Source organism: Hyla sarda, chromosome 7 (assembly GCF_029499605.1).
Source record: "Hyla sarda isolate aHylSar1 chromosome 7, aHylSar1.hap1, whole genome shotgun sequence".
NCBI lineage: Eukaryota > Metazoa > Chordata > Amphibia > Anura > Hylidae > Hyla > Hyla sarda.
In genome coordinates this window covers 146,927,763-146,952,160 of record NC_079195.1, presented here as the reverse complement: position 1 = coordinate 146,952,160, position 24,398 = coordinate 146,927,763, and the positions used below count along the sequence as shown (strand labels likewise).

General features: G+C 39.3%; 1 protein-coding gene across 2 annotated transcripts in view; it reads left to right on the top strand.

The window, feature by feature from the left end:
* NRG3 (neuregulin 3) overlaps positions 1 to 24,398 on the top strand; it is a 1,092,025-nt gene that overhangs the window by 365,142 nt on the left and 702,485 nt on the right. For both annotated transcript variants that reach the window (XM_056530934.1, XM_056530933.1), the window contains exon 2: positions 854 to 983. In XM_056530934.1, the coding sequence (XP_056386909.1) occupies positions 854 to 983 (130 nt within the window). The remainder of the gene's footprint in view (positions 1 to 853; positions 984 to 24,398) is intronic.

Here is a 24,398-nt window from a genome sequence, read left to right as displayed (position 1 = left end):
CCACCAATAGAGCTGTCTAGTCCCTCCTCTCTATAAAGAGCACATGGACCTTGAAGAGAATAGAAAGAAAAATGTAAGCTGTAAACTGCTGCAAAGATTATGCATAGTTGTTACTAAGGAAGCCCTCCTAGTTCTCCTGAGGTGTCTATTATACTTCCATTCCTTGCACATCTTTTCTTTGAACACCATGTTCTTTTGCTCCTCTGTTATTCTTTCTGGAAATGAATGTACAAATAGGGAATGCCCCTGCATCATCCAACATTGTCCAACCATGTTCTATTGACATAGAGAATGGTAACTAATACATTTCTATGAGCAATGCTAAAGGAATGCCACAATACAGAGTTCCAAGAAATTACTCTATCCAATCTGTAGTTAATCACCATAGTGACTTAAGAAAAGAACATATAAAAGTATAGAATTTGATCTTAACTGATAAGATGCATTTTTGTTCAAAAAACTGCTCTTCAATGCATGCAGCCCTGCCTTGCTTTTTTTGTTTGGATATTATAGTCACCAGGGAAGAAGATGGGATGACAACATTATTACCTTAAGGATTTGTATAGAATTTCTTTTTTTCCATATTACATTGTCATATGATAATGATTCCATTACCTTCAATCTAGATAGTGCTGCTTTTTGTTTTTAATGTTAGTGTCCTTGTAGGTTGCATTTTTAGATGAATGCATCTAGCCCTGGTTATTTATACAAATTTGATCTCCTGTTCCCATTTGAGTATACAAGCTATTGGCGGAAATGAATGTGAAAAGAAGAGGTTATATTTATAAAGGAAATTATAGCTAGATGTGTCAAGAAGTCATTTTGTTCAATCAGTATTTTGTTTTCTTTGCAGATACTACCACCTACTTCACAGAGAGGTCTGAGCACTTTAAACCCTGCAAAGATAAGGATCTCGCCTACTGCTTAAATGACGGGGAATGCTTTGTTATAGAAACGTTGACAGCATCTCATAAACATTGCCGGTAAGTCGCTGATGGCCCATTACCTAATGTGAAGGTTTTTTTTTCTGGGAAAATTCATCACTCAAAGGAAATACAGTTCATTAAAGTTAAATTGAGTAAATAATGTTCATTGAAAAGATTTTAAACTACTCAATTCTTTTTTTCCCCTCTGCTTTCTGAGTTGAATATTGATCTATTTTTGTTCTTTAAAGCAAAGATATGGTATATAATTATATTTTCACTTATCCCTTAAAGGGGTACTGCAGCCCTAAGACATCTTATCCCCTATCCAAAGGATAGAGGATAAGATGTCTGATCACGGGGGTCCTGCCGCTGGGGACCCAAGCAATCTCTCATACAGCCCCCACCTGTGTGAGCTGCACGCAGCACTGGAGGCTCCGAGTCTGAAGCCTCATGACCACAGGGCCGGAGTATCGTGATTTCATTACTCCACCCCATGGGACATGACACCCCGCCCCCTCAATGCAAGTCTATGGGAAAGGGCGTGATGGCCATCACGCCCCTTCCCATAGACTTAAATGTATTTTATTAACAAAAAAGGACACAACATGTATAAGCATTCTGACTGCTAAAATGAATGAAAGTCAGTTGACTAGCGTATTGTAAAGGGGCTCTAGCTCATTTACTATAATTTAGGAAATTATAGCTGAATATCAGCTGGTGAAGATGTCAAACTGGGCCGCACAAATAGTTACAGATGTCACAGTTTATTAAGAGTAATGCGCCTCTTAATAAAATTACTGCACTCTGCCAAAAGACCAGCAAAATGTCAGTCTTTAATAAACTCCCCCATAATGTCAGTTGAATCATAAGAAACTGAAAGCTTGGTGTTGCTTTTGTGATCTATTAGCTGTGGTATAAATCAATATGCAGTATACAATGTCTTCTTCCTCTTGTTCGTGCTTTCCACTGTGGGCTTCATTGGCAGGGGTTTAAATTGTCCCTCAGGCTATAGATCAAGCTGCTTTTGGCTATACAACTTCTTCTGTAAAAGGCAATTTTACATCGGATAGAGAACTCACTGTGTCTCATATGAATGTATAGTTGAAAGGTAACCAGTGAAAAATATCTATAATTTGATAGCACTCTCCCTTCCCTGGTGGTCCTGTTCATATCATTTTCTTGCAGTCCTGAAACTTTCAAAGCTCATCATAATTCTGTGCCCTGGGCTCTTAAGGCCTTTTATCCAGGCAGTGGGTATTTGTCTATGATGGAAAGGTTGACCTTATTGTGATATATGCTTAGTTGTTTCTGATGTCTTTTACAATTTGAAACCTTTCACAACAATATGATCTCAATTTCAATAAAGAAAATGGAACTGAGATTCAGGCGCTGCGGAATCTGTAGGCGCTATATAAATAAACTATTATTAATATTAACTAAATTGTCCAATAGTTCAGAGCATTAAAAAAGCTGCAGGAAAGATCAGAAACTAAAACAACTAACATTACTCACCTGTTAAATCCTCACTGTTCCAGCAATGATGTTCTAGGGGTATCCACCATATTTTTATTCTTTCATGATGCAATGATGTGTTGTATATCCACACAACCACCTTTAGCAGTCATAAGCCATATATCACCACTAAGGCCAGTGTCTGGCTACAGCAATAAGGAGATAAAAGAAAAAAGAGAGGAGGACAGAGCCTCATGTAATCCTGCGAGTACAGTGGAAAATAAGGTGAGCTTGAAGATTGAAGACTCTCACCTGATAGGGTTAGATAATAAGCATATCCCCCTATGATTGGAGTAGATTAGGGATCGCAGGCCGTAGGAGCTCGACCGGGATCCGTGGCAACGGTTCCAGTAGTATAAAATTGCAAAGAAAAAAGAAAAAAACTCCAAAGGATTGGCACTTTCCCATAAAAAGAGACAGTGACTGGTATATTAAGTACAGTCGTACTTTATTAGCATGACAAAAATCGGTTGAAAACCATAGGCAAGACGTGTTTCGGGTATAAGTTTACCCTTTCTCAATTGCAGGTGTTTACCCTTTCTCAATTGCAGTCATAGGGATGAACAATAGGTCATCACATGCAAAAAATAAGCAAAGGACAGCAGGATCTACTGGATTATTGATGTTGGTGCAGCAGGAGACTTAAAGGTGGTTTCTAGAGAAAACCCATTGATGGCCTGTCCAAATAATAGGCTATCAATAGCTGATTGGGGCACCCCCCACCAAACAGCTGTGATTCACAGCCGTGTCAATGGAAGTAAATACAGTGTTCTGGACTGAAAGCCTGGGCTCTCTACTTTGTGTGGTGGTTGCACTGGGCTACAGCCTGTACAGCTCCTATTGAAGTGAATGGGAGCTGCACTGCAGTAACCCAGCACCATCACCATGAATATATCCAAGGCTTTCAGCTCTGTATACTGTGTTTACTTATAATGCTGCAGCTGTGCAGGTCACAGACTGGCTGGGATAAACCAATCAGCTATTTATGGCCTATCCTGTGGCAACATTGGAATTATATACTTAAAGGGGTACTCCACTGCTCAGCTTTTGGAACAAAACCTTTGGAACATCAAGGGGCTGGGCTATGACATCAGGAGCACCTGGCGCCAACTCCAGCGTTCAGAACAGTTTGTTCCAAACACTGAGCAGCGGAGTACCCCTTTAAGCTATGAGGCAGCAGGATACCGGAGTGATACCACCCCAATGTGGCGTTTCAGAGACAACCTTTGTTGAGGGGTCGCCGGTGTTTATCTCCTGTGCATTTTAATTTGAAAATAGTGCTTTTTAGCACATGGTGAAATGCTGCAGAATATACCCTCAAGTTTATCTCCAAATCGTCATTTTCGGGTGGTGTCAATCCGGAATCCTGTTGCCTTGTAACTTAAGTATATAATTCTGGGGTTGTCATTGTGCTATCATGTCTCTCTGTGTCTGCAGTATTGTGAATATTTGCACTTTGATATTGCTGTGAGCTTTTATTGAGGGACACAGTTATGTTATATACATAATTCTGTAGGCATTCTTTATTGATACACAGAGTGCCATCTTTTTGCTTTTATACCCCTCTGGGTATGTATGTAATATTGAATAATAAAATTTAATTTGTACTACTTAAATTGTGGTAATTACTTAATTTGGATAAATTCTGGAGGGTCAGGGCGTTCCGATTGAGCATGTTGAATTAAGGAACAGGAATGAAGCTAGTGCCCAAAATTTTGTCAGCAACTTATTTTCCTCTCACCAGTACAGTACTCACAAGGGGGTCAAGAGGGGGTCTTATGGCTGAAGAAACATTAGGCAGCTATGTACCTTTATAAATTTACACCTTCTCTTATAATTATAAAAAAAAACTACATAGAAAAAAGTTAATAATAAGAACCTTATTAAAATGCTTTTTAATAAAATTGGAAAAAGAGATATGTGAATAGCCTAGGTCTTCTGTACATTTATTTATCAAATTTGAATTCTACACAAGCGATAGTGCCAAAAGGAATACAGAAAAATGAGACCACAGGTAAGTTCTTTAGTTTATTTATGCTGAGACCTGTTGTACCTTTTCAGTCTTTTGTTCTGAAATGGATGGAAACTATGCCAATAGCTCAGTCGGTGTATTTTCCTAGCATTAGTAGTCAGAGTGTACATGGGCATCTGGAGTCCATTCTGTTTGTATTCCATTCTTTTGGTGTCCAGTGTATTTATAAAAAGCACAGTATGCTACCAACAAAAAGAACAGTAAGTTGATTTCTCGGGCCTTTACAAAAGTGGTTGTGAAAAAAATCAGGTATTGAAATTGACAAAATTGGCTAAATCCTCATGATTTTACTTTTGGGTAAAAACAATTCCTAAAATGTCGTGCTCTAGGGATTAATGTGTATGAAGAAGAAGACTGTGTATTCACTAGTCTTCTACAGAAAAATGATAATTATTATTATTATTATTATTGTTGTTATTATTATTGTTTATTATTAATATACTGATATAATAAAAATTTGTTATAAAGGAGCACTTAAAGGGATTTTTCCATCTCATTAAAGGGGTACTCCGGTGGAAAACAATGCTCTCTGCTGACACCTCTGTCCATGTCAGGAACTGTACAGAGCAGGAGAGGTTTGCTATGGGGATTTGTTCCTGCTCCGGACAGTTCCTGATATGGACAGAGAGCACTGTGGTCAGACAGAAAATAACTCCACAACTTCCTCTGGAGCATCCAGCAGCTGATAAGTGCTGGAAAGATTAAGATTGTTTAACATTAGTAATTTACAAATCTGTTTAACTTTTTGGCAACAGTTGATTTAAAAATAAATGTTTTTCCACCAGAGTACCCCTTTAAATTATCCTCTATTCGCAGGATAGTTGATTACAAGTAAATTCTATATATGCAGCAGCAAGTATACTGCAAAATATGGCACATGTTACCCTATCCTTGGAGAGGCAATCCCACAACTATTTTTATCATCTTCCCCATTAGCAAGCCACATGATGTCGTCATACCTTTCCAGCCCTCCGCTGTACCACATGACCAGCACTTAGGCTTGTTTAATCTTGCAACATGTGTGAACAGGACATCAGTTTCTTTATTTAGTCGTAAGAGATTCACATCAAGGCTCTCACCGGAGTAAAAATAAAAACACAGAAGACTAAGATGAAGACTCAGTGCTGGTTTCTGGTACAGCTAACAGTCCATGAATAGTGTTGAGCGGCATAGGCCATATTCAAATTTGCGATATTTCACGAATATATGGACGAATATTCGTCATATATTCGCTAAATTCTCATATTCATAATATTCGCATTTGTGTATGCGGAAAATAGCATATCAAAAAATTAGCAGTCTCTCAGAGTGGTATTAGAGCCTTCTTTACACCACACAAGCTGGAAAAAGAGAGGGATGATCACTGTGATGTGTACTGTGAAAAAAAAAATATATACGGATATTCATAATTACGAATATATAGTGCTATATTCGCGAATATTCGCAAATTCACAAATATGCGATATTCGTGAAAAAAATTAGCATTGCGAATATTTGCGAGAAACACTATCCATGAACCAGAACAGAATGACAACACCATTAACAGAATTACCATGTGGATGTGGTTCTTTGAAAAGTATTTTCATATAAAGGATTTTCCATTGTAGAATCCGCTGTAGAAATCTGTCTCTATGATTTGGGTCAAATGGGGCCAATCAACCTCCAGGTGACCTTACCCACATTCCTTGAGGATTCTGAATCAAGAAAGTGCTTTGCAGATTCCAAATTTCATGTTTGAAAAAATGTGTACTGTGAATCATGGCGTGAATTTCCATCAGCATTTGTATTTGCAGATAGAGTATGGTAGTACTGTCTGCCACTTCCCTTGAACATTTAACAGGCCTCTGTATCGTGAAGATGGTATCATAAGAGAGTCTGAGATGAGAGTGGTGAATGTAGAGTAATTGTTTGTTTAAGGCTTCTTTAGCTTCTCTGGTAAAACAGTAATACAAGTAATACATTGCTAATAAAGTTTTATTAGGTGCAATAACACTTAACTACTAATTTGCTGGATATTAGTGATTTAATGTACCTAGAAAGTAATAAGAGGATCTTTTGGTGGATCCAGAAAAGGACTCTGTAATTTACAAAAAAAAAAAAAAAAGGTTTTCCCAGAATAATAACTACTATTTAAATGTTAACACATATATGTTTGTGGGCCCAAATGCATATTATAAATATTTAGTGTAACCCCAAAAAATAGACAAAAAAAAAAGGTCCATATGCAGGGAATTGCTCAATGGGAATTCCTAATTGAAGAAAAAATATCTGAAAGTTTAGGAAGCATTTTACCCATTGAACAAGCCATTTTAGGAGCTCAAAATAACTATTGTTTATGATAAAAAAAAGCTATAGAAAAAAGAGGTGTCACTTGCGCTATTATATAATGTTACATGCAGGGCTGTATTTGCCAGTAGACACTTGTGGGCCTTTGCCACGGGCAGCAGTGTTGAGAAAGCAGCATTGTGGTATGTGAAAAAAAAAAAGAAAAGATATTTTTTCCCCCTTTTGGTTAAATCCATGTGTGTCAGCGCTGCAATGGATTTTACCTGCAGAATTACATCTCCACAGCTTATAATTTTTTTCCTCCACATTCTGTATATATGTGTATTGTAATTGGACAGCTCTGCATGAAAAAAATCTGATGCTTGTGGAATTACCCTAATGGGGTAAATTGGTGCATAGGGTAACAAGAGCTGTAGATCTGGCCCTGCCATCAGCTGCTGCAATCTGCCCCGCCTGAGTCTGTGAACTTTATATTTCTTTCCTTTTGTCATGAATTTCTTGTATTTCACTGTTTGGAAGCTGTTAGGTATCAATGCTCTAAATGGAATTACAATTTTGGAAAAAAAAAAAAGAAAGAAAAAAAGCGTCTGCATTCTACTGTCCACATAAAGGTTACCTGGGAATGTTAGCTGCAGCTCTAAGAATCTCTTTATTCCTCACTTCAGCACTGCTTATTATGGCCGCTCTGCTACTGTCTTTACTCTTTTCTGTCTGCATTGATGACCTTCCCCATAGCAATGTCTATGATCAAACAATAATCACAGAAACACAGGGCACCTCATTTTGTATTCTGTGAAGCATCTCCTGACTGAGAACATTAAAGTTACAGTGATGAGTAATATAAAACCATCAATGGTAAGTTAAGTTGTGCTCTTTCGGCTGGGCGTGCAAGTTTATCAGAGGCGATGGTTCAGTGCATCCAGTCTCACGTTTCTATCAGCGCAGGCATTTAACAGTATTGTCTGAATTACTGTGCAATAGACTGATACAATGCCATTAAGCAGCAGATTCAACAGCAAAACAGAATTGCATTTTATTTGGCTTTATGAAAAAATTCTTTACAGTATGTCCCTTTTGGCAGACCAGTAATGCTATTTAGCTTGTTTATTTTGTCTTCTGTTGACAGCTGGTGAATAAAGTTCTGTATTAATGCATTAACCCCTCCAGCCACTAGGGGAGGACACAGCATGAGAAACACGTTTTCAGTAATAGGTATCAAAGAATTGATCAGCCTTTTAACTTTATTTTCTAACATATTCCCTGGTGACGGAAACAGGTGTCCATTGTTTATTTAATCAGTAAACGAGAAATGTACTGTAAAGCCTGGATCAGCGAATCAACAAATGGTCACCTATGTAAAACTCATCAGAGAATCTGATTGACGTCAGGCTCCAGACATACTAGAACTAAAGAAGTATCTAAATGACTTGTCCAGGATTAGAAAATAAAGATCTGTGCCACATCTCTCCATGGGTAGTGTAGGGCATTGCAATAGACCCATTTATTTGAACATCATAACCTAAAGTATCAGACACCATCCATGGGTAGAAGTGGAAAAATCTCCTGAAACAAAGAAGTGGGACTAACTTAATAAATGAAAGGATAATGTTCATTTTAGATGGACCTAATAAAGAAAGGCGTGGACTCCCTTGAAATGCATAGCCCAGCGTAATAAATCATTCAGACTATATCATTTTTCTTCGCTGGTCTCGTTAACCTACTACTGTGGAGTTTTGAGGTTGCCCTGTCTCCAACATACTCCATCTTGCTTCTTCATGTTGCCTCCATTGATGGATGTGAGTTTGTTGGTGGGTGCACCATGAGTATCACCTGTTAAAGGCTACTCTGGTGTTGTGCTTAGAGCACAACACTTACAGGTGAGTGAATACTTTGCTGCATTGCTTCACTAATACATAAGGTTAATAGCAGATTATCATTTTTTTCTCTCTACCAATATATCCTCTTTCATTTACTTATTTTTTCAAAGCGAAATGATCCATATTTTTTTCAATGGAGCTTTCAGATTGCAAGTTTCTGATTTTGTCCATTTGACAAGTTTCAACAAGACAGTCAAAAAAAATAAAAAAAATAAAACAAACATTAAACAAGTCTGGTTGCAACATATTTGTGTACAATGCATATCCAGGGTGACAGGATCCTGGAGGACAGGCACCATGTTGCATCCTGTTAAACTGTCCTGTCTGACATAATTTTTTTCTTTAACAACTCTAGAAGGGGCAACATAAAATAAAATAAATAAGTTTTAAAATTGGCACAAATACAACAGATCTGTCAAAAAAAAAGTTTTTTTTTTTTTTGTAAGACAACTGAAGTGGCAATTCATAGGAATGATGGGCCATACAATGATTGGTTGTGTGGAGTGTGCTAGACTAGACACTACTCTTTACAGTTTTCCTTCTATGGCTATTAAAGGCCAGCTTTGAGCAGGGGAACTATCACTATTTGTCATCCATATAAGCCAATAGAGCAGACAAACAGTAGTCCAACAGCAATTTTACACCGTAATGAAATCCCTACTTAGAGCTGCAGCAGTATTCATAATAATGACATAATTGTTAATGCTTATGGCCAACTGTGTGGTCTATAATAACATTGCTGTCAATTTTACAATAGCTTGGAATGGATACATTTTGGCATATCCCATTGACTTTTAATTGGTCTGTCAAGTTTCTATTTCTTTATAACTGCAGAAAATAGTATAAAAGGCTTCATGGATATTGCCATGAAATCCTACAATACGTCAACTCTACTACAATACTTAACTGTGCTCTATATATCATGTATTGTCACAATATGCGCTTAGTAAAAACTTAGCTAGTTGTTCATAAAATGTCAAACGATTCAACTGCTATCACTAGAAAGAAAAATGATCACATCACTGTTCATACAGCAACTGAGCAGTAAGTCAATCCTCTTCATATACCACTTAGGCAGATGTTCCCAACATTTGGAAAAGGCCTGTGCAAAATGAAAGAAGTGATCTGATTGGTTGCTATGGGCAACTCATCAACTTTTCCTCTGGAAAGGTTTTGATGAATCTCCCAGAGCCAAATGCAGGGGGCACATGTGGGTCCCTAAGCTAATAGTACGGAAACAGCTTATGAGGAATGGATACAGTTAACCACAAGGTCAGTTTGAAAAAAAAAACAGCAAGGAAAATTATTTTGGAACAAAAAGTAGAGTATGTATTTTTAGAAATGTATTTTGGTTTTTTGTCCTTCAGTTTTCCCAAAAAAAAAATAAAAAAAAAAAAATAATAAAAAAAAATATATATATATATATTTATATATATACATATATATATATATATATATATATATATATATATATATATATATGTATATATATATATATATATATATATATATATATATATATATATAATCTGACAAGATGACAAGATGTCCATCTACAATTCTAGTCCCCTGGTAGGTGTGGAGAATAAAGATGCTTCCCTGGTGCAATGCCCAATTTTTTTTACATGTTTCCATACAGTATACTGCATGAATACATGTGAATATTGGGAATTGTGCCAGTGAAGCATCTTTATTCTCCTCACCTACCAGGGAACTAGAATTACAGTGGATCCACTGGTGACATCCAGTTAACTCTTTGCTCAACAATTGCTGTATTGCCATGCTCTGAGCACGACCCAAAAAGGGGAGCGTACATCTGATCTTTTTTCCAACACTGCTGATGGGGTTTGGAATAATATTAAAAATTATCAAAGTTGTCTATGTCCCGCATCAATATAAACCAAACTACAGAGCATTAGGCTGGTCTATTGTGCGCCTAATTTATCAAAAGGTGCACGGCTCTTGATAAATTCTGTGCACAGACTTCGTGATCTATGCTTTAGACTGTATTTAAACCTGATCCAGCATGGTCTGACATTTCGGCGTACTTTCAGCCGATGCGACTTGTCGCTGAAAAGTTGCTTTTGATAAATTCAGCACTCATGCATTTTTTCTGTCTAAAATAGACTAGAATGCATCATGTTCTAAAAATTCTCTAAAGCAAAAGTTGCAAAAAAGTTGCACATATTTAGACTGCGACTTTCTGTATGACAAATTGTGACATGAAAAACCAGTCTAAATAATTTGATAAATCTCCCCCTATAAGTCCAGAATGTGAGCATTTCAAATAATTTAGCAGTGTAACAGTTTTATGTGTAAATTGAGACCATGTAGACTCTGGGGTTGTGATGAATTATGTCTGAAATATAATAAACTGTATGCAAGTTGTCTTCATGGTAAATAAAAATAAAAAATAAAAACATATCAAGCTGATAATATTTGCCTCTTATCTCATGTAATTTTGGTAATTTGCTTCTAAACCAATGATTTTCCTTCCGGGAGGCACACTGATTGTCATTGACATAGAAGTATCCTGTATTATATCACAGCTTGCCACCCATATAAACCTTGCAGCTGTGCTTTGTGTTGTCAATTCTCTAGAACGCTTTACAATGACATACAATCTGTATTTTCTAATGGAGGTAATTTACCTTCTTTAAAGGTAACCTGCACCAAAAACAACTTGACATACTTGCAGAATAATTTCAAGCATTTACATGATACTGTGATATAAATAGCTGCTTATAGATGCTCTTGTAATCCCAGTTTAATCAACACATTATTATTTAAAGGGGTTCTGCTCAATTTAATGTGTTTTCCTTTGCTCCAATGAATATAACATAAACAATAAGTCTTGATTAAGAAACATCATTGTATTGTGTATTCACCTTCTATGCAAACCTTTGTGCAGTAGAATATTGAAAGACTTATTAAGGGTTCAAGAAAAACAACCTTGACCATTATTGCTTAGAGTTTTTCTTCCTGCCTACATGTTTAATAAAAATAAATCCCCCTTAATCCCTTAGGGACATAGTTGATTTTGGAATCACAGAAGTCATAGATAGAATGTTGTGTAGAAAAATCTGTACCGTGCAGAACAGAAGAAATCACCATAGCACCCATACTCAAAACATAACTAAAGAATATCCAGGGTTAAGAATCATATTCCAAAAAGTGAATAGAGAAATACTCAGCTGATATAAGAACAGCTTTAAATACATACAGGGATCGGTAGTCTTTGCCCTAAGTACTGGAGACAAATGTGCCCAAAGTAATATGACTATGACTCAATATTTAAATTGTGAAACTAATCATAAATCAGCCATACCCTTACAGATAATTCTCTATATTCATATGAAAAAGCAAATAAAGGCCATGGTAGGAATAAGATCCAGGCTTACAATACAACTCAGCGAACCATCAGCAAGACTCCCATAAATCATCACAGGTACATGGTGCAGTAAGTGGCTTGACTGTGAGCCCCAATATTGTGCCTACCTTGGCCTTTTTGCTTTTAAATATAATTATAGGTCATTATCTGTAAGAATTTGGCTGATCTATGATTTGTTCCCCAGTTTGTCCCCTGAAGATCCTGGTACCATCTGAGGGAAATACATTAGGAATAAGTTATATTTGTCTTGTTATATTTTTGCCTGTTTATTTTTGGATACTGGTTCATAACACTGGGTTACTTGTCTATTATTAACCCCTTAACGACCATGGACGAGTGGATGTATACACGTCCAGGGGGGATGCATGTTCCCGCACCTGGACGAGTATACATGTCCATGGTTCTCATGGGTACTGCCCAGTGTAGCCACGAGATTGCGTCAGGGACTCAGCTGGAACACACAGCTGGGACCCTGACGCACTGCCGGGACTGAAGTAAACTTCGGTCCCGGCAGTTTAATCCTTACAGCCGTGGTTGGAAGTGACAGTAGACTGTAAGTGTTTTGACAGGTAGGGAGCTCCTTCTGTCCCCCCTGCAGCACCCTGCAATGCATTTGTGGGGTGATGCGCGTGAGCCCCGGCCAAAGTACACTTTGGTCCTGGCAGTTTAACCCATGCAGCCAAGGTTGGAAGCGACTGCAAGCTGTAAGGAGTTTAACAGAGGCAGGGGGCTCCCTCTGTCTCTCTCCAGCAGCACCCCACAGCGATTGTGGGGTGCTGCTGCTAACTTGGGCAGCCAGGGGTCTGACAAAGACCTCCAGGTCTACCCCCATATTTGCCTGTCTGATATGCTGCCTGCCAGTGTTAAAGTAGCAGGCAGCATATTACTACAGTGCTTTGGAATACTAAGTATTCCAAAGCATTTTTAAAAAAGTGTATAAATAAATAAATAAAAGTGTAAAAAAAAGTGCAAAAACAATAAAAGTATATAAAAAAGTCAAAATAAATATTAAAAATACATTTATTAATTATTTATATTAAATAATATGAGAGCTCTAGGAGGTGGGGGTACGCGCGCCGGGGCTGCGAGGGCATGGAGAGGTGGAAGATGAGGGAGGTGAGTGACGGGCTGGGATCCCAAGATGCGAATCTCAGCCCCGCCGGCAGTGGGGACATAAGCAGAAAGCGCTCACGGCCAGCATGTTTGGCCGGAGCGCAGGCGTTACATAAATATAATAAAAATTTAAATGCATAATGTGTGGTATCATATGGCACACATTCGCAGCATATTATATGCTGCGGGTGCCCCGCCAACAGTCACAATAGTAAACTCCCTGCTGTGGCTTGGTAGCAGTAGTAAGCTCGCTCTTGTAACTGCCGGCGGGGCATCCGCGGTGTGAAATATGCTGCGGAATGCGCTCTATGTGACCCTACCCTTAGTAAAAAATTATAGATATATTCATCACGGGGGAGATTTATCAAAACCTGTCCAGAGGAAAAGTTGCTTAGAAGCAACCAATTAGATTGTTTCTTTAATTTTTCAGAGGCCTTTTCAAAAATGAAAGAAGTGATCTGATTGGTTGCTATGGGCAACTCAGCAACTTTCCTCTGGACAGGTTTTAATAGATCTCTCTCCATAAGAGAGTGCATATTCCCACAACATGACGGATATATCCATCAGGAACTTTAACTGTCACAGACAGCTGTGCATCACTGCTAGTCGACCAAGGACCAATTAGAGCAGTCCCTGGTCCAGCTAATAAATATTCCTTTCTGAGACAAAAATCTTGAGGTCCACATGGGGTCCCGTGTAGGAGGTATTTTTCTACCAGCTACGATCCTTTGCAGGCATGGAGTGGGGTCTATAATTCATATAATGATGCCCTGAAAGCCAAAGGGGGCTCCTCTCCTACTTGGCCCTACCAGGCGGTCAGGCAACCAAATATGGCCTAAGTGGGGGTACTGCCCAGCCCGGGTCGAACAGTGTGATGAAATATGGGACGCATTTCCTCCATTTCAGAAGCGACGTACCAAAAGGATGTCCCACAAATAAAGAATTTGTGAAAATAAAAGCTAATTTCTATTTTTTTCCACTGACTTTGAAATAATTCTAGCCACACGATAAGGGCTCAAAGTACTCACCTTTGCCCCAGGTGAATACTTTAGGGGGTGTGGTTTTGAAAATGGGGTCAATTCTGGGGGTGCAGTATTGTTCTGACAGCTAGAATGCTTTGCAAGATGAAGTGCGGCCTATAATTTGCTTAATGACATCCTGAAAGCCAAATGGCACACCTCTCCTTTTGGGTTCTACCATGTGGCCATGCAACCAAATATGGCCTTAGTGGGGGTTTTGCCAAACACGGGACGAACAGCATAATAAAATATTGGGCGCATTTCCTCTTTTTCAGACACAATTGGCAAATTAGGCAATTATCAAAGTGACTTTTTGATTGTGCAACTTTTTGATTGTGCTTATGTGAAAGAAAGTTATCAACAGGCTGAAACCAGTTGATAAATAAGTTGCACATAAGCAAAAAAAATTGTAAGAAAAAAGTAACTAAAAAGGAATACATAAGCAAATATTGATAAATATCCCCCAATGTACCGATAATAGGCCTCACAAGTGATGATTTTGTGGGGGAAATTTTTTTTTCCACTGACTGTAACCATTCCAGCCACACAAAAAGGACTCAAAGTACTCACTTTTGGTCTAGGTGAAAACTTTAGGGGGTTTAGTTTCCAAAATGGGGTCACTTGTTGGGGTTCTGTGTGCTTCTGGCAGCTTAAACCCTTTGCAGGCATGAAGTCCGGCCTATAATCCATCCGGCCTAAAATGATGCCCTAAAAGCCAAATGGCGCTCCTCTCCTTCTGGGTCCTGCCACGCTGCTAGCGAACCAAATATGGCCTAATTGAGGGTATTTCGAAACACAGGCCGAGCAGCTCAATAAAATATAGGGTGCATTTATTTCAATATCAGAAGCGATGTACAAAAAATATGTCCCACAAATTATGCATTTGTGAAAAAATGCTAATTTCAAATTTTTAACACTGCCTTTTTAATAATTCCTGGCAAAAAACTATGCTGTTAAAACACTCACTGTACCCCCTAGTGAATACCTTGAGGGGTCTAGTTTTTTAAAATGGGGTCCTATGTTCTACCACCTTCATGTTTCTGCAGGCCTTGCATAGCACATAGAAAAAGATGTACTTTTCACATTTTCTAAATTTCAAGTAAAGCTGTTAGGCTTCTACTTCATTTAAAATATTCATTGAAAAAAAAGGTTTTCAAAATAAAGTAGACATCTGAAAGTATAAGTTTCATAAACTTTTTGCTCAGTAAGTATAAATATATGCAACCTATTAGTGTTAAAACAGCAAAAAAAAATTATTTCATTATTCTTTGCATTGTAAAAAAAAATACAACTGTTATTGGCTTACTTTTACTTCTATGTTCATGAAGTAAAATTGTGATAAAAAAAACCCAAACAATTTCAGAATTATCGTGAATGGCAAAACAATACCAGAGTTGTTCTCTAATAAAGTCATACATGCCTGATTTGAAAAAACAGGCTTGGTCTTTAACCCTTTAAGGACCCAGCCAATTTTCACTGTAGGACCCGGCCATTTTTTGCACATCTGACCACTGTCATCTTAAACATTAATAACTCTGGAATGCTTTTACCTTTCATTCTAATTCCGAGATTGTTTTTTCATGACATATTCTACTTTAACATGGTGGCAAAATTTTGTGGTAACTTGCATCCTTTCTTGGTGAAAAATCCCCAAATTTGATGAAAAATTTGAAAATTTTGCATTTTTCTAACTTTGAAGCTCTCTGCTTGTAAGGAAAATGGATATTCCAAATAAAAAATGTTTTTGATTCACATATACAATATGTCTACTTTATGTTTTCATCATAAAATTTACATGTTTTTACTTTTGGAAGACATCAGAGGGCTTCAAAGCTCAGCAGCAATTTTCCAATTTTTCACAAAAGTTTCAAACTCACTATTTTTCAGGGACCAGTTCAGGTTTGAAGTGGATTTGAAGGGTCTTCATTAGAGATGAGTGAACTTACAGTAAATTTGATTCGTCACGAACTTCTCGGCTCGGCAGTTGATGTCTTTTCCCGCATAAATTAGTTCAGCTTTCAGGTGCTTTGGTGGGCTGGAAAAGGTGGATACAGTCCTAGGAGACTCTTTCCTAGGAATGTATCCACCTTTTCCAGCCCACCGGAGCACCTGAAGGCTGAACTAATTTACGCAGAATAAGTCATCAACTGCCGAGCCGAGAAGTTCGTGACAAATCGAATTTACTGTAAGTTTGGTCATCTCTAGTCTTCATATTAGAAATACCCCACAAATGACCCCATTATCAAAACTGCACCCCCTAAAGTATTTATAATGACATTGAGTCGGCGTTTTAACCCTTTAGGTGTTTCACAGGAATAGCAGCAAAGTGAGGGAGAAAATTCACAATATTCATTTTTTATACTCACATGTTCTTGTAGACCCAATTTTTGAATTTTTACAAGGGGTAAAAGGAGAAAATGTATATTTATGTTTGTAGCCAAATTTGTCTCGAGTAAGCACATACCTCATATGTCTATGTAAATTGTTTGGCGGGCGCAGTAGAGGGCTCAGAAGCGAAGGAGCAACAAGGGGATTTTGGAGAGTACGTTTTTCTGAAATGGTTTTTTGGGGGGGGCATTTTGCCTTTAGGAAGCCCCTATGGTGCCAGAACAGCAAAGAAAACCCACAAGCCATACCATTTTGGAAACTAGACCCCTTGAGGAACGTAACAAGGAATTAAATGAGCCTTAATACCCCATAGGTGTTTCACGACTTTTGCATATGTAAAAAAAAAATTTTTGTTTTCACTAAAATGTGTTTCCCCCCAACTTTCACATTTTTGCAAGGATTAATAGCAGAAAAAACCACCCAAAATTTGTAACCCCATCTCTTCTGAGTAGGGAAATACCCCATGTGTGAACGTCAAGTGCTCTGCTGGCGCACTACAATGCTCAGAAGAGAAGGAGCGCTATTGAGCTTTTGGGAAAAAATTGTTTGGAATGGAAGTAAGGGGCCATGTGCGTTTACAAAGCCCCCCGTAGTGCCAGAACAGTGGACCCCCCCACATGTGACCCTATTTTGGAAACTACACCCCTCACAGAATTTAATAAGGGGTGCAGTGAGTATTTACACCCCACTGGTGTTTGACAGATCTTTGGAACAGTGGGCTGTGCAAATGAAAAATAAAACTTTTCATTTTCATGGACCACTGTTCCAAAAATCTGTCAGACACCTGTGGGGCGTAAATGCTCACTGTACCCCTTATTACATTACGTGAGGGGTGTAGTTTCCAAAATGGGATCACATGTGGGTATTTATTTTTTTGCGTTTATGTCAGAACTGCTGTAAAATCAGCCACCCAAATCACCAATTTAGGCCTCAAATGTACATAGTGCGCTCTCTCTCCTGAGCCTTGTTGTGCGCTCGCAGAGCATTTTACGCCCACATATGGGGTAGTTCTCAGGAGAAATTGCGTTACAAATAAAAAGTATAGGGCAACACCAGCATGTTAGTGTAAATTTCTTACATTTTTTTACACTAACAAGCTGGTGTAGCCTCAACTTTTCCTTTTCATAAGGGTTAAAAGGAGAAAAAGCCCCCCAAAATTTGTAGTGCAATTTCTCCCGAGTACGGAGATACCCCATATGTGGCCCTAAACTGTTCCCTTGAAATACGACAGGGCTCCAAAGTGAGAGAGAGCTCCATGCGCATTTGAGGACTAAATTAGGGATCGCATAGGGGTGGACATAGGGGTATTCTACGCCAGTGATTCCCAAACAGGGTGCCTCCAGCTGTTGCTAAATTCCCAGCATGCCTGGACAGTCATTGGCTGTCCAGAAATGCTGGGAGTTGTTGTTTTGCGACAGCTGGAGGCTCCGTTTTGGAAACACTGCTATACAATACGGTTTTAATTTTTATTGGGGGGGGGGGGGGCAGTGTAAGGGGGTGTGTATGTTGTGTTTTACTCTTTATTATGTTTTAGTTTAGTGCTTTTAGGGTACATTCGCACTGACGTGTTACAGTGAGTTTCCCGCTAGGAGTTTGAGCTGCGGCAAAAAATTTGCCGCAGCCCAAACTTGAAGCAGGAAACTTACTGTAAGCCTGCTCGTGTGAATGTACCCTGTACGTTCACATGGGGGGGGGGGGGCGAACCTCCAGCTGTTTCAAAACTACAACTTCCAGCATGTACTGACAGACCGTGCATGCTGGGAGTTGTACTTTTGCAACAGCTGGAGACACACTGGTTGGAAAACCTTCAGTTAGGTTCTGTTACCTAACTCAGTATTTTCCAACCAGTCTGCCTCCAGCTGTTGCAAAACTACAACTCCCAGCATGTACTGATCGCCGAAGGGCATGCTGGGAGATGTAGTTATGCAATAGCTGGAGGTACGCAACTACAACTCCCAGCATGCCGAGACAGCTGATTGCTGTTTGGACATGCGGGGATTTGCAGTTTTGCAACATCTGGAGGGCTACAGTTTTAGAGAACACTGCAAAGTGATCTCCAAACTGTGGTCCTCCAGCTGTTGCAAAACTACAATTCTCAGCATGCCCTGACAGCAAACAGTTGTTTGGGCATGCTAGGAGTTGTAGTTTTGCAAGATCTGGAGGGCTACAGTTTAGGGACCACTATATAGTGGTCTCAAACTGTAGCCCTCCAGCTGTTGCAAAATTACATATTCCAGCATGCCAAAACAGCTGTCTGGGCATGCTGGGAGTTGTAGTTTTGCAACATCTGGAGGGCTACAGTTAGAGACCACTGTATAATGGTCTCAAACTGTACCCTCCAGATGTTGCTAGGCAACTCACCGGCTTCCGTCGGATCCAGCCGCACGTCATCGCCGCCCGCCGATCTCCGTCGCCCGCAGCCTCCGTCGCCCGCCCGGATCGGTAAGTGGATCTTCGGTGCCAGTCCCCGTCGTTTCCCCGTCCTGCCCCGCCTATTGTGGGTGGGCAGGAAGGGGAAAACAAAAGTAAACCCCCCCGCCCCTGATCTGCTATTGGTGGTCGCATCTAGACCACCAATAGCAGGGATAGGAGGGGTGGCACCCCTGCCACCTCACTCCTATCGCTTCAGGGGGATCCTGGGTGTCTTAGACACCCGCGATCCCCCTTACATTCCGGGTCACCGGGTCACTATAGACCCGTAATGACCCGGAATTGAGCAAATCGCAAGTGTGAATTCACTTGCGATTTGCCGCGATCGCCGACATGGGGGGGTCTGATGACCCCCCTGGGCATTTGCACGGGATGCCTGCTGAATGATTTCAGCAGGCATCCCGGTCCGATCTCCGCCCGGCGCACGGCGGTGACCGGAACTGCCCATGACGTAACTGTACGTCATGGGTCCTTAAGACACAGGGTGTCGGGACGTAACGTTACGTCATGGGTCCTGAACGGGTTAAAGGGGTACTCAGCTGCTCAGCGTTTGGAACAAAGTGTTCAGGATGCTGGAGCCGGCGCCGTGAGCTCGTGGGGGCAGGGTTATGACGTCACAAGCTCCCGGTGCCGGCTCTAGTGTTTTCGGAACAGTTTGTACTAAACGCTAAGCAGCGTAGTACCCCTATAAGGGGCATACAGGCATAATTGTCTTGGTCCTTAAGGGGTTAAAGGAGATCTGGACATTGAGTCTGGATATAGATATCACTCTCTGCACATTTGACTCTAGTGCTTAGGGTAAAGGCTACACGTCCCTATATATATTTAAACCCATTCTATTAATTTATGTATTAATTTTTTATTTTTTGGGGGGTATAAATTTTAACCTTGAACAAGAATGTTTTTAGTACTGTTGCTATAATTGATTCTGGGCCGTAGGTTGGACACATGCAGTTTTTTTAGCAAAACGCAAGAGTAGATTGACACAGACATATTCTGGATGAAATCAGATCAGTATGCGAACAGAGTTTTGTCAGTATTGCTTTGGTATTGCATTGGTATTTCTGTACAGTAAATACTGATGGAATGCCTTCCAGATAAAAAAAATAAATGAATTACATTTTGAAACATGGATGCAAAATAGATATGCTCGCGACATATTGATGCAATCTGGAACCAATCCAAATTTAAGTTTGTGTCCATAGAGAGAGTCCTTTCCATCTGCAAAATGGATAAAAGTAGCACAGGCTGCATGTGAAACAAATGTGCATATGCACATTGTTTATCCACCCATGTGAATAGCTCTGTATTACTGTCAGCAAAAACCAGATTAATATGATTGCTAAATATACTTGTGTAAATGTGACCTGAAAGAAAAACGTATATTTCTTCTCTTTTATCTTAGGCTGGGTTCACACATAGGGCCTTGTGTAATATTGGAATTCTGTGTAAATTCAGGTGAAGAAAGTATGTGAAATCTGTGACTTTTTATTTCTTAATGTTTTTCCCTGTAATTTCTCTGTTTTTTAACTCCCTAAAAGTGGGCATGTTTTTTGGGGAGGAATTTTTCTTTATTATTCAAGTGATTTATGAAATTGTTTGCCCAGTTTTTTGCGTCTTTTCAGGCTGTGATTTTTCACTCCCTGCAGAGAGGTTTAATACGTGAAAAAATGTCATTATATGTGTAAACACATTCTTGTATATGAGGGGAAAACTAATAAAAAAAGAGCACTATGTAAAGGAGGAAAAATAGGAATAAGTAGTACATAAGGCCCACAGTATTTTGAGTATTTTGGTCAGTATTTTTAGAGAAATATAACAATATAAATATAAAATATTTTAAAATATAAATCTAAATATTTCTAAATAATATAAATGTAATCATGTAATCTCTTTTTTTTTTCATTATTTAACATTTTTAAAGAGTTTTTTTTATACACCTTTATAAATGTATGCTCTGTGCCCTCTCTGTATGATGTGGTCTCAGAAGCTGAGCACATGTCATAGCAGCATGGTAGGAGAACGGCGGGAGGGCCCTTTCCTGCCTCTGCACCATCCGATTGGTACTCCTATTCTCCTGGAAGCTTCAGAAGCCTGGAGCAATGGAGCACTGAAAACACTGATCACTGCTGTTCTATGGAGCAGAATTAAACAGTATAAGCAATTTAAGGGTTTCATGTAATAGTTTCCTATGGGGACTAAAACGTAGTTTAACCCCTTAAGGACCGGGGGGGTTTCTGTTTTTGCATTTTCGTTTTTTGCTCCTTGCCTTTAACCCCTTAAGGACGCAGGACGTAAATGTACGTCATGATGCGGTGGTACTTAACGCACCAGGATGTACATTTACGTTCTGTGCATAACCGTGGGCATCGGAGCGATGTCCGTGTCATGCGCGGCTGATCCCGGCTGCTGATCGTAGCCCGGGACCCGCCGGCAATGGCCGACGCCCGCGATCTCGCGGGTGTCCGCCATTAACCACTCAGGTGCCGGGATCAATACAGATTCCGGCATCTGCGGCAGTGCGCAATTTGAATGAATGATCGGATCACCCGCAGCGCTGCTGCGGGGATCCGATCATTCAGAACGCCACACGGAGGTCCCCTCACCTTCCTCCTTCCGGCTCCCAGCGTCTCCTGCTCTGGTCTGAGATCGAGCAGACCAGAGCAGAAGAGGACCGATAACACTGATCTGTTCTATGTCCTATACATAGAACAGATCAGTATTAGCAATCGTGTTATTGCTATGAATAGTCCCCTATGGGGACTATTCAAGTTTAAAAAAAAATGTAAAAAAATGTAAAAGTAAAAGTAAAAAAAAAAAGGGAAAAATCTCCTCCCCCAATAAAAAAGTTAAATGTCAGTTTTTTCCTATTTTACCCCCAAAAAGCGTAAAAAATAAATTTTAAAGACATATTTGGTATCGCCGCGTGCGTAAATGTCCAAACTATTAAAATAAAATGTTAATAATCCCGTACGGTGAATGGCGTGAACAGAAAAAAAAAAGTCAAAAATTGCCACTTTTTTAATACATTTTATAAACAAAATTTAAAAAAATTATTAAAAGTTTTTTATATGCAAATGTGGTATCAAAAAAAGTACAGATGATGGCGCAAAAAATGAGCCCCCATACCGCCGATTATACAGAAAAATAAAAAAGTTAGAGGTCATCAAAATAAAGGGATTATAAACGTACTAATTTGGTTAAAAAGTTTGTGATTTTTTTTAAGCACAACAATAATAGAAAAGTATGTAATAATGGGTATCATTTTAATCGTATTGACCCTCAAAATAAAGAACACATGTCATTTTTACCATAAATTGTACAGCGTGAAAACGAAACCTTCCAAAATTAGCAAAATTGCGTTTTTCTTTTTAATTTCCCCACAAAATTGATTTTTGGTTGCGCCATACATTTTATGATATAATGAGTGATGTCATTACAAAGGACAACTGGTCGCGCAAAAAACAAGCCCTCATACTAGTCTGTGGATGAAAATATAAAAGAGTTATGATTTTTAGAAGGCGAGGAGGAAAAAATGAAAACGTAAAAATTTAATTGTCTGAGTCCTTAAGGCCAAAATGGGCTGAGTCCTTAAGGGGTTAAAAAATCATAACTCTTTCAATTTTGCACCTAAAAATCCATATAAATGCTTAGTTTTTTGCACCACCAATTCTACTTTGTAATGACGTCAGTCATTTTGCCCAAAAATCTACGGCGAAACGGAAAAAAAAATCTTTGTGAGACAAAATTGAAAAAAAAATGTAAATTTTGGGGGCTTCCGTTTCTACGTAGTACATTTTCAGGTAAAAATGACACCTTATCTTTATTCTGTAGGTTCATACGATTAAATTGATATCCTACTTATATAGGTTTGATTTTTTCGTACTTCATTTAGGAAAATGTATACGTTTAAAATTGTCATCTTCTGACCCCTATAACTTTTTTATTTTTCTGCATATGGGGCGGTATGATGGCTCATTTTTTGCGCCATGATCTGAAGTTTTTATTGGTACGATTTTTGCATTGATAGGATTTATTGATCGTTTTTTATTCATTTTTTCGTGATATAAAAAGTGATAAAAAATGCACTATTTTGGACTTTACAATTTTTTTGTGCGTACGCCATTGACCATGCGGTTTAATTAATGATATATTTTTATAATTCAGACATTTCCACATGCGGCGATACCATATATGTTTATTTTTATTCACACTGTGTTTTTTTCTATGGGAAAAGGGGGGTGATTCAAACTTTTAATAGGGGAGGGGTTAAATGATCTTTATTCACTTTTTTTTCACTTTTTTTTTGCAGTGTTATAGCTCCCATAGGGACCTATAACACTGCACACACTGAACTTTTACATTGATCACTGGTTTCTCATAGGAAACCAGTGATCGATGATTCTGCCGCTTGACTGCTCATGCCTGGATCTCAGGCACTGAGCAGTCTTTCGGCGATCGGACAGCGAGGAGGCAGGTAGGGACCCTCTGGCTGTCCTGTAAGCTGTTCGGGATGCCGCAATTTCACCGTGTCTATCCCGAACAGCTCCCTGAGCTAACCGGCATGCTTTCACTTTAGACGCGGCGGTCAACTTTGAACGCCGCGTCTAAAGGGTTAATAGCGCACGGCACCGCGATCAATGCCGCGCGCTATTAGCCACAGGTCTCGGTTATTGTTAGAGGCCGGGCCCGACCTGCTATGACGCCGTGGCCCCGCGTTATAGATCGGGAGCAGACTCATGACGTTCCAGTACGTCATGTGTCCTTAAGGGGTTAAAACTGGTTAAAAAAAATGTTAATAAATGTGAATTAGCCCGTCCAGGATGAACGCCCTGGTCCCGTTAACAGGGTTTAAACCGTTCTCACGAGCAGAGAACGTTTTAAACCCGGTGGGTCCTGGTTGCTATGGGCAGCCATGACCCATGGTTAATGCTGGGCACCACCAATCGGCCGATGCCCGGCATTAACCCTTTACACCAGCCTCTAAAATGCAGGTTAACTGTGCTGGTTAGTTCAGTGAAGCTGATCGGGAAATTCAATGCCACATTGACGGTAGGAGGGCCCTTACCTGCCTTCTTGCTGTCCGATCGGTCTTCTGCACCGATAATACTGATCAATGCTATGCTAGGGCATAGCATTGATCAGTATATTCAATCAAAATATTGCATGGTATAGACCCATATGGGGACTTTAAAAAATAAAAAGTGTAAAAGAAAAAGTTAATGAATGTGATTTAACCCCTTCCCTAATAAAGGTTTGAACCATCCCCCTTTCCCATTAAATAATCTAATTAAATAAAAAATAAACATAATCATATGTGGTACCCCCGTGTGCATAAATGTCCGGACTATTAAAATATATGGTTGGTCAATGGCATACACGTAAATAAAACACCCCCAAAAAAGTTCAACACTTTTTTGATCA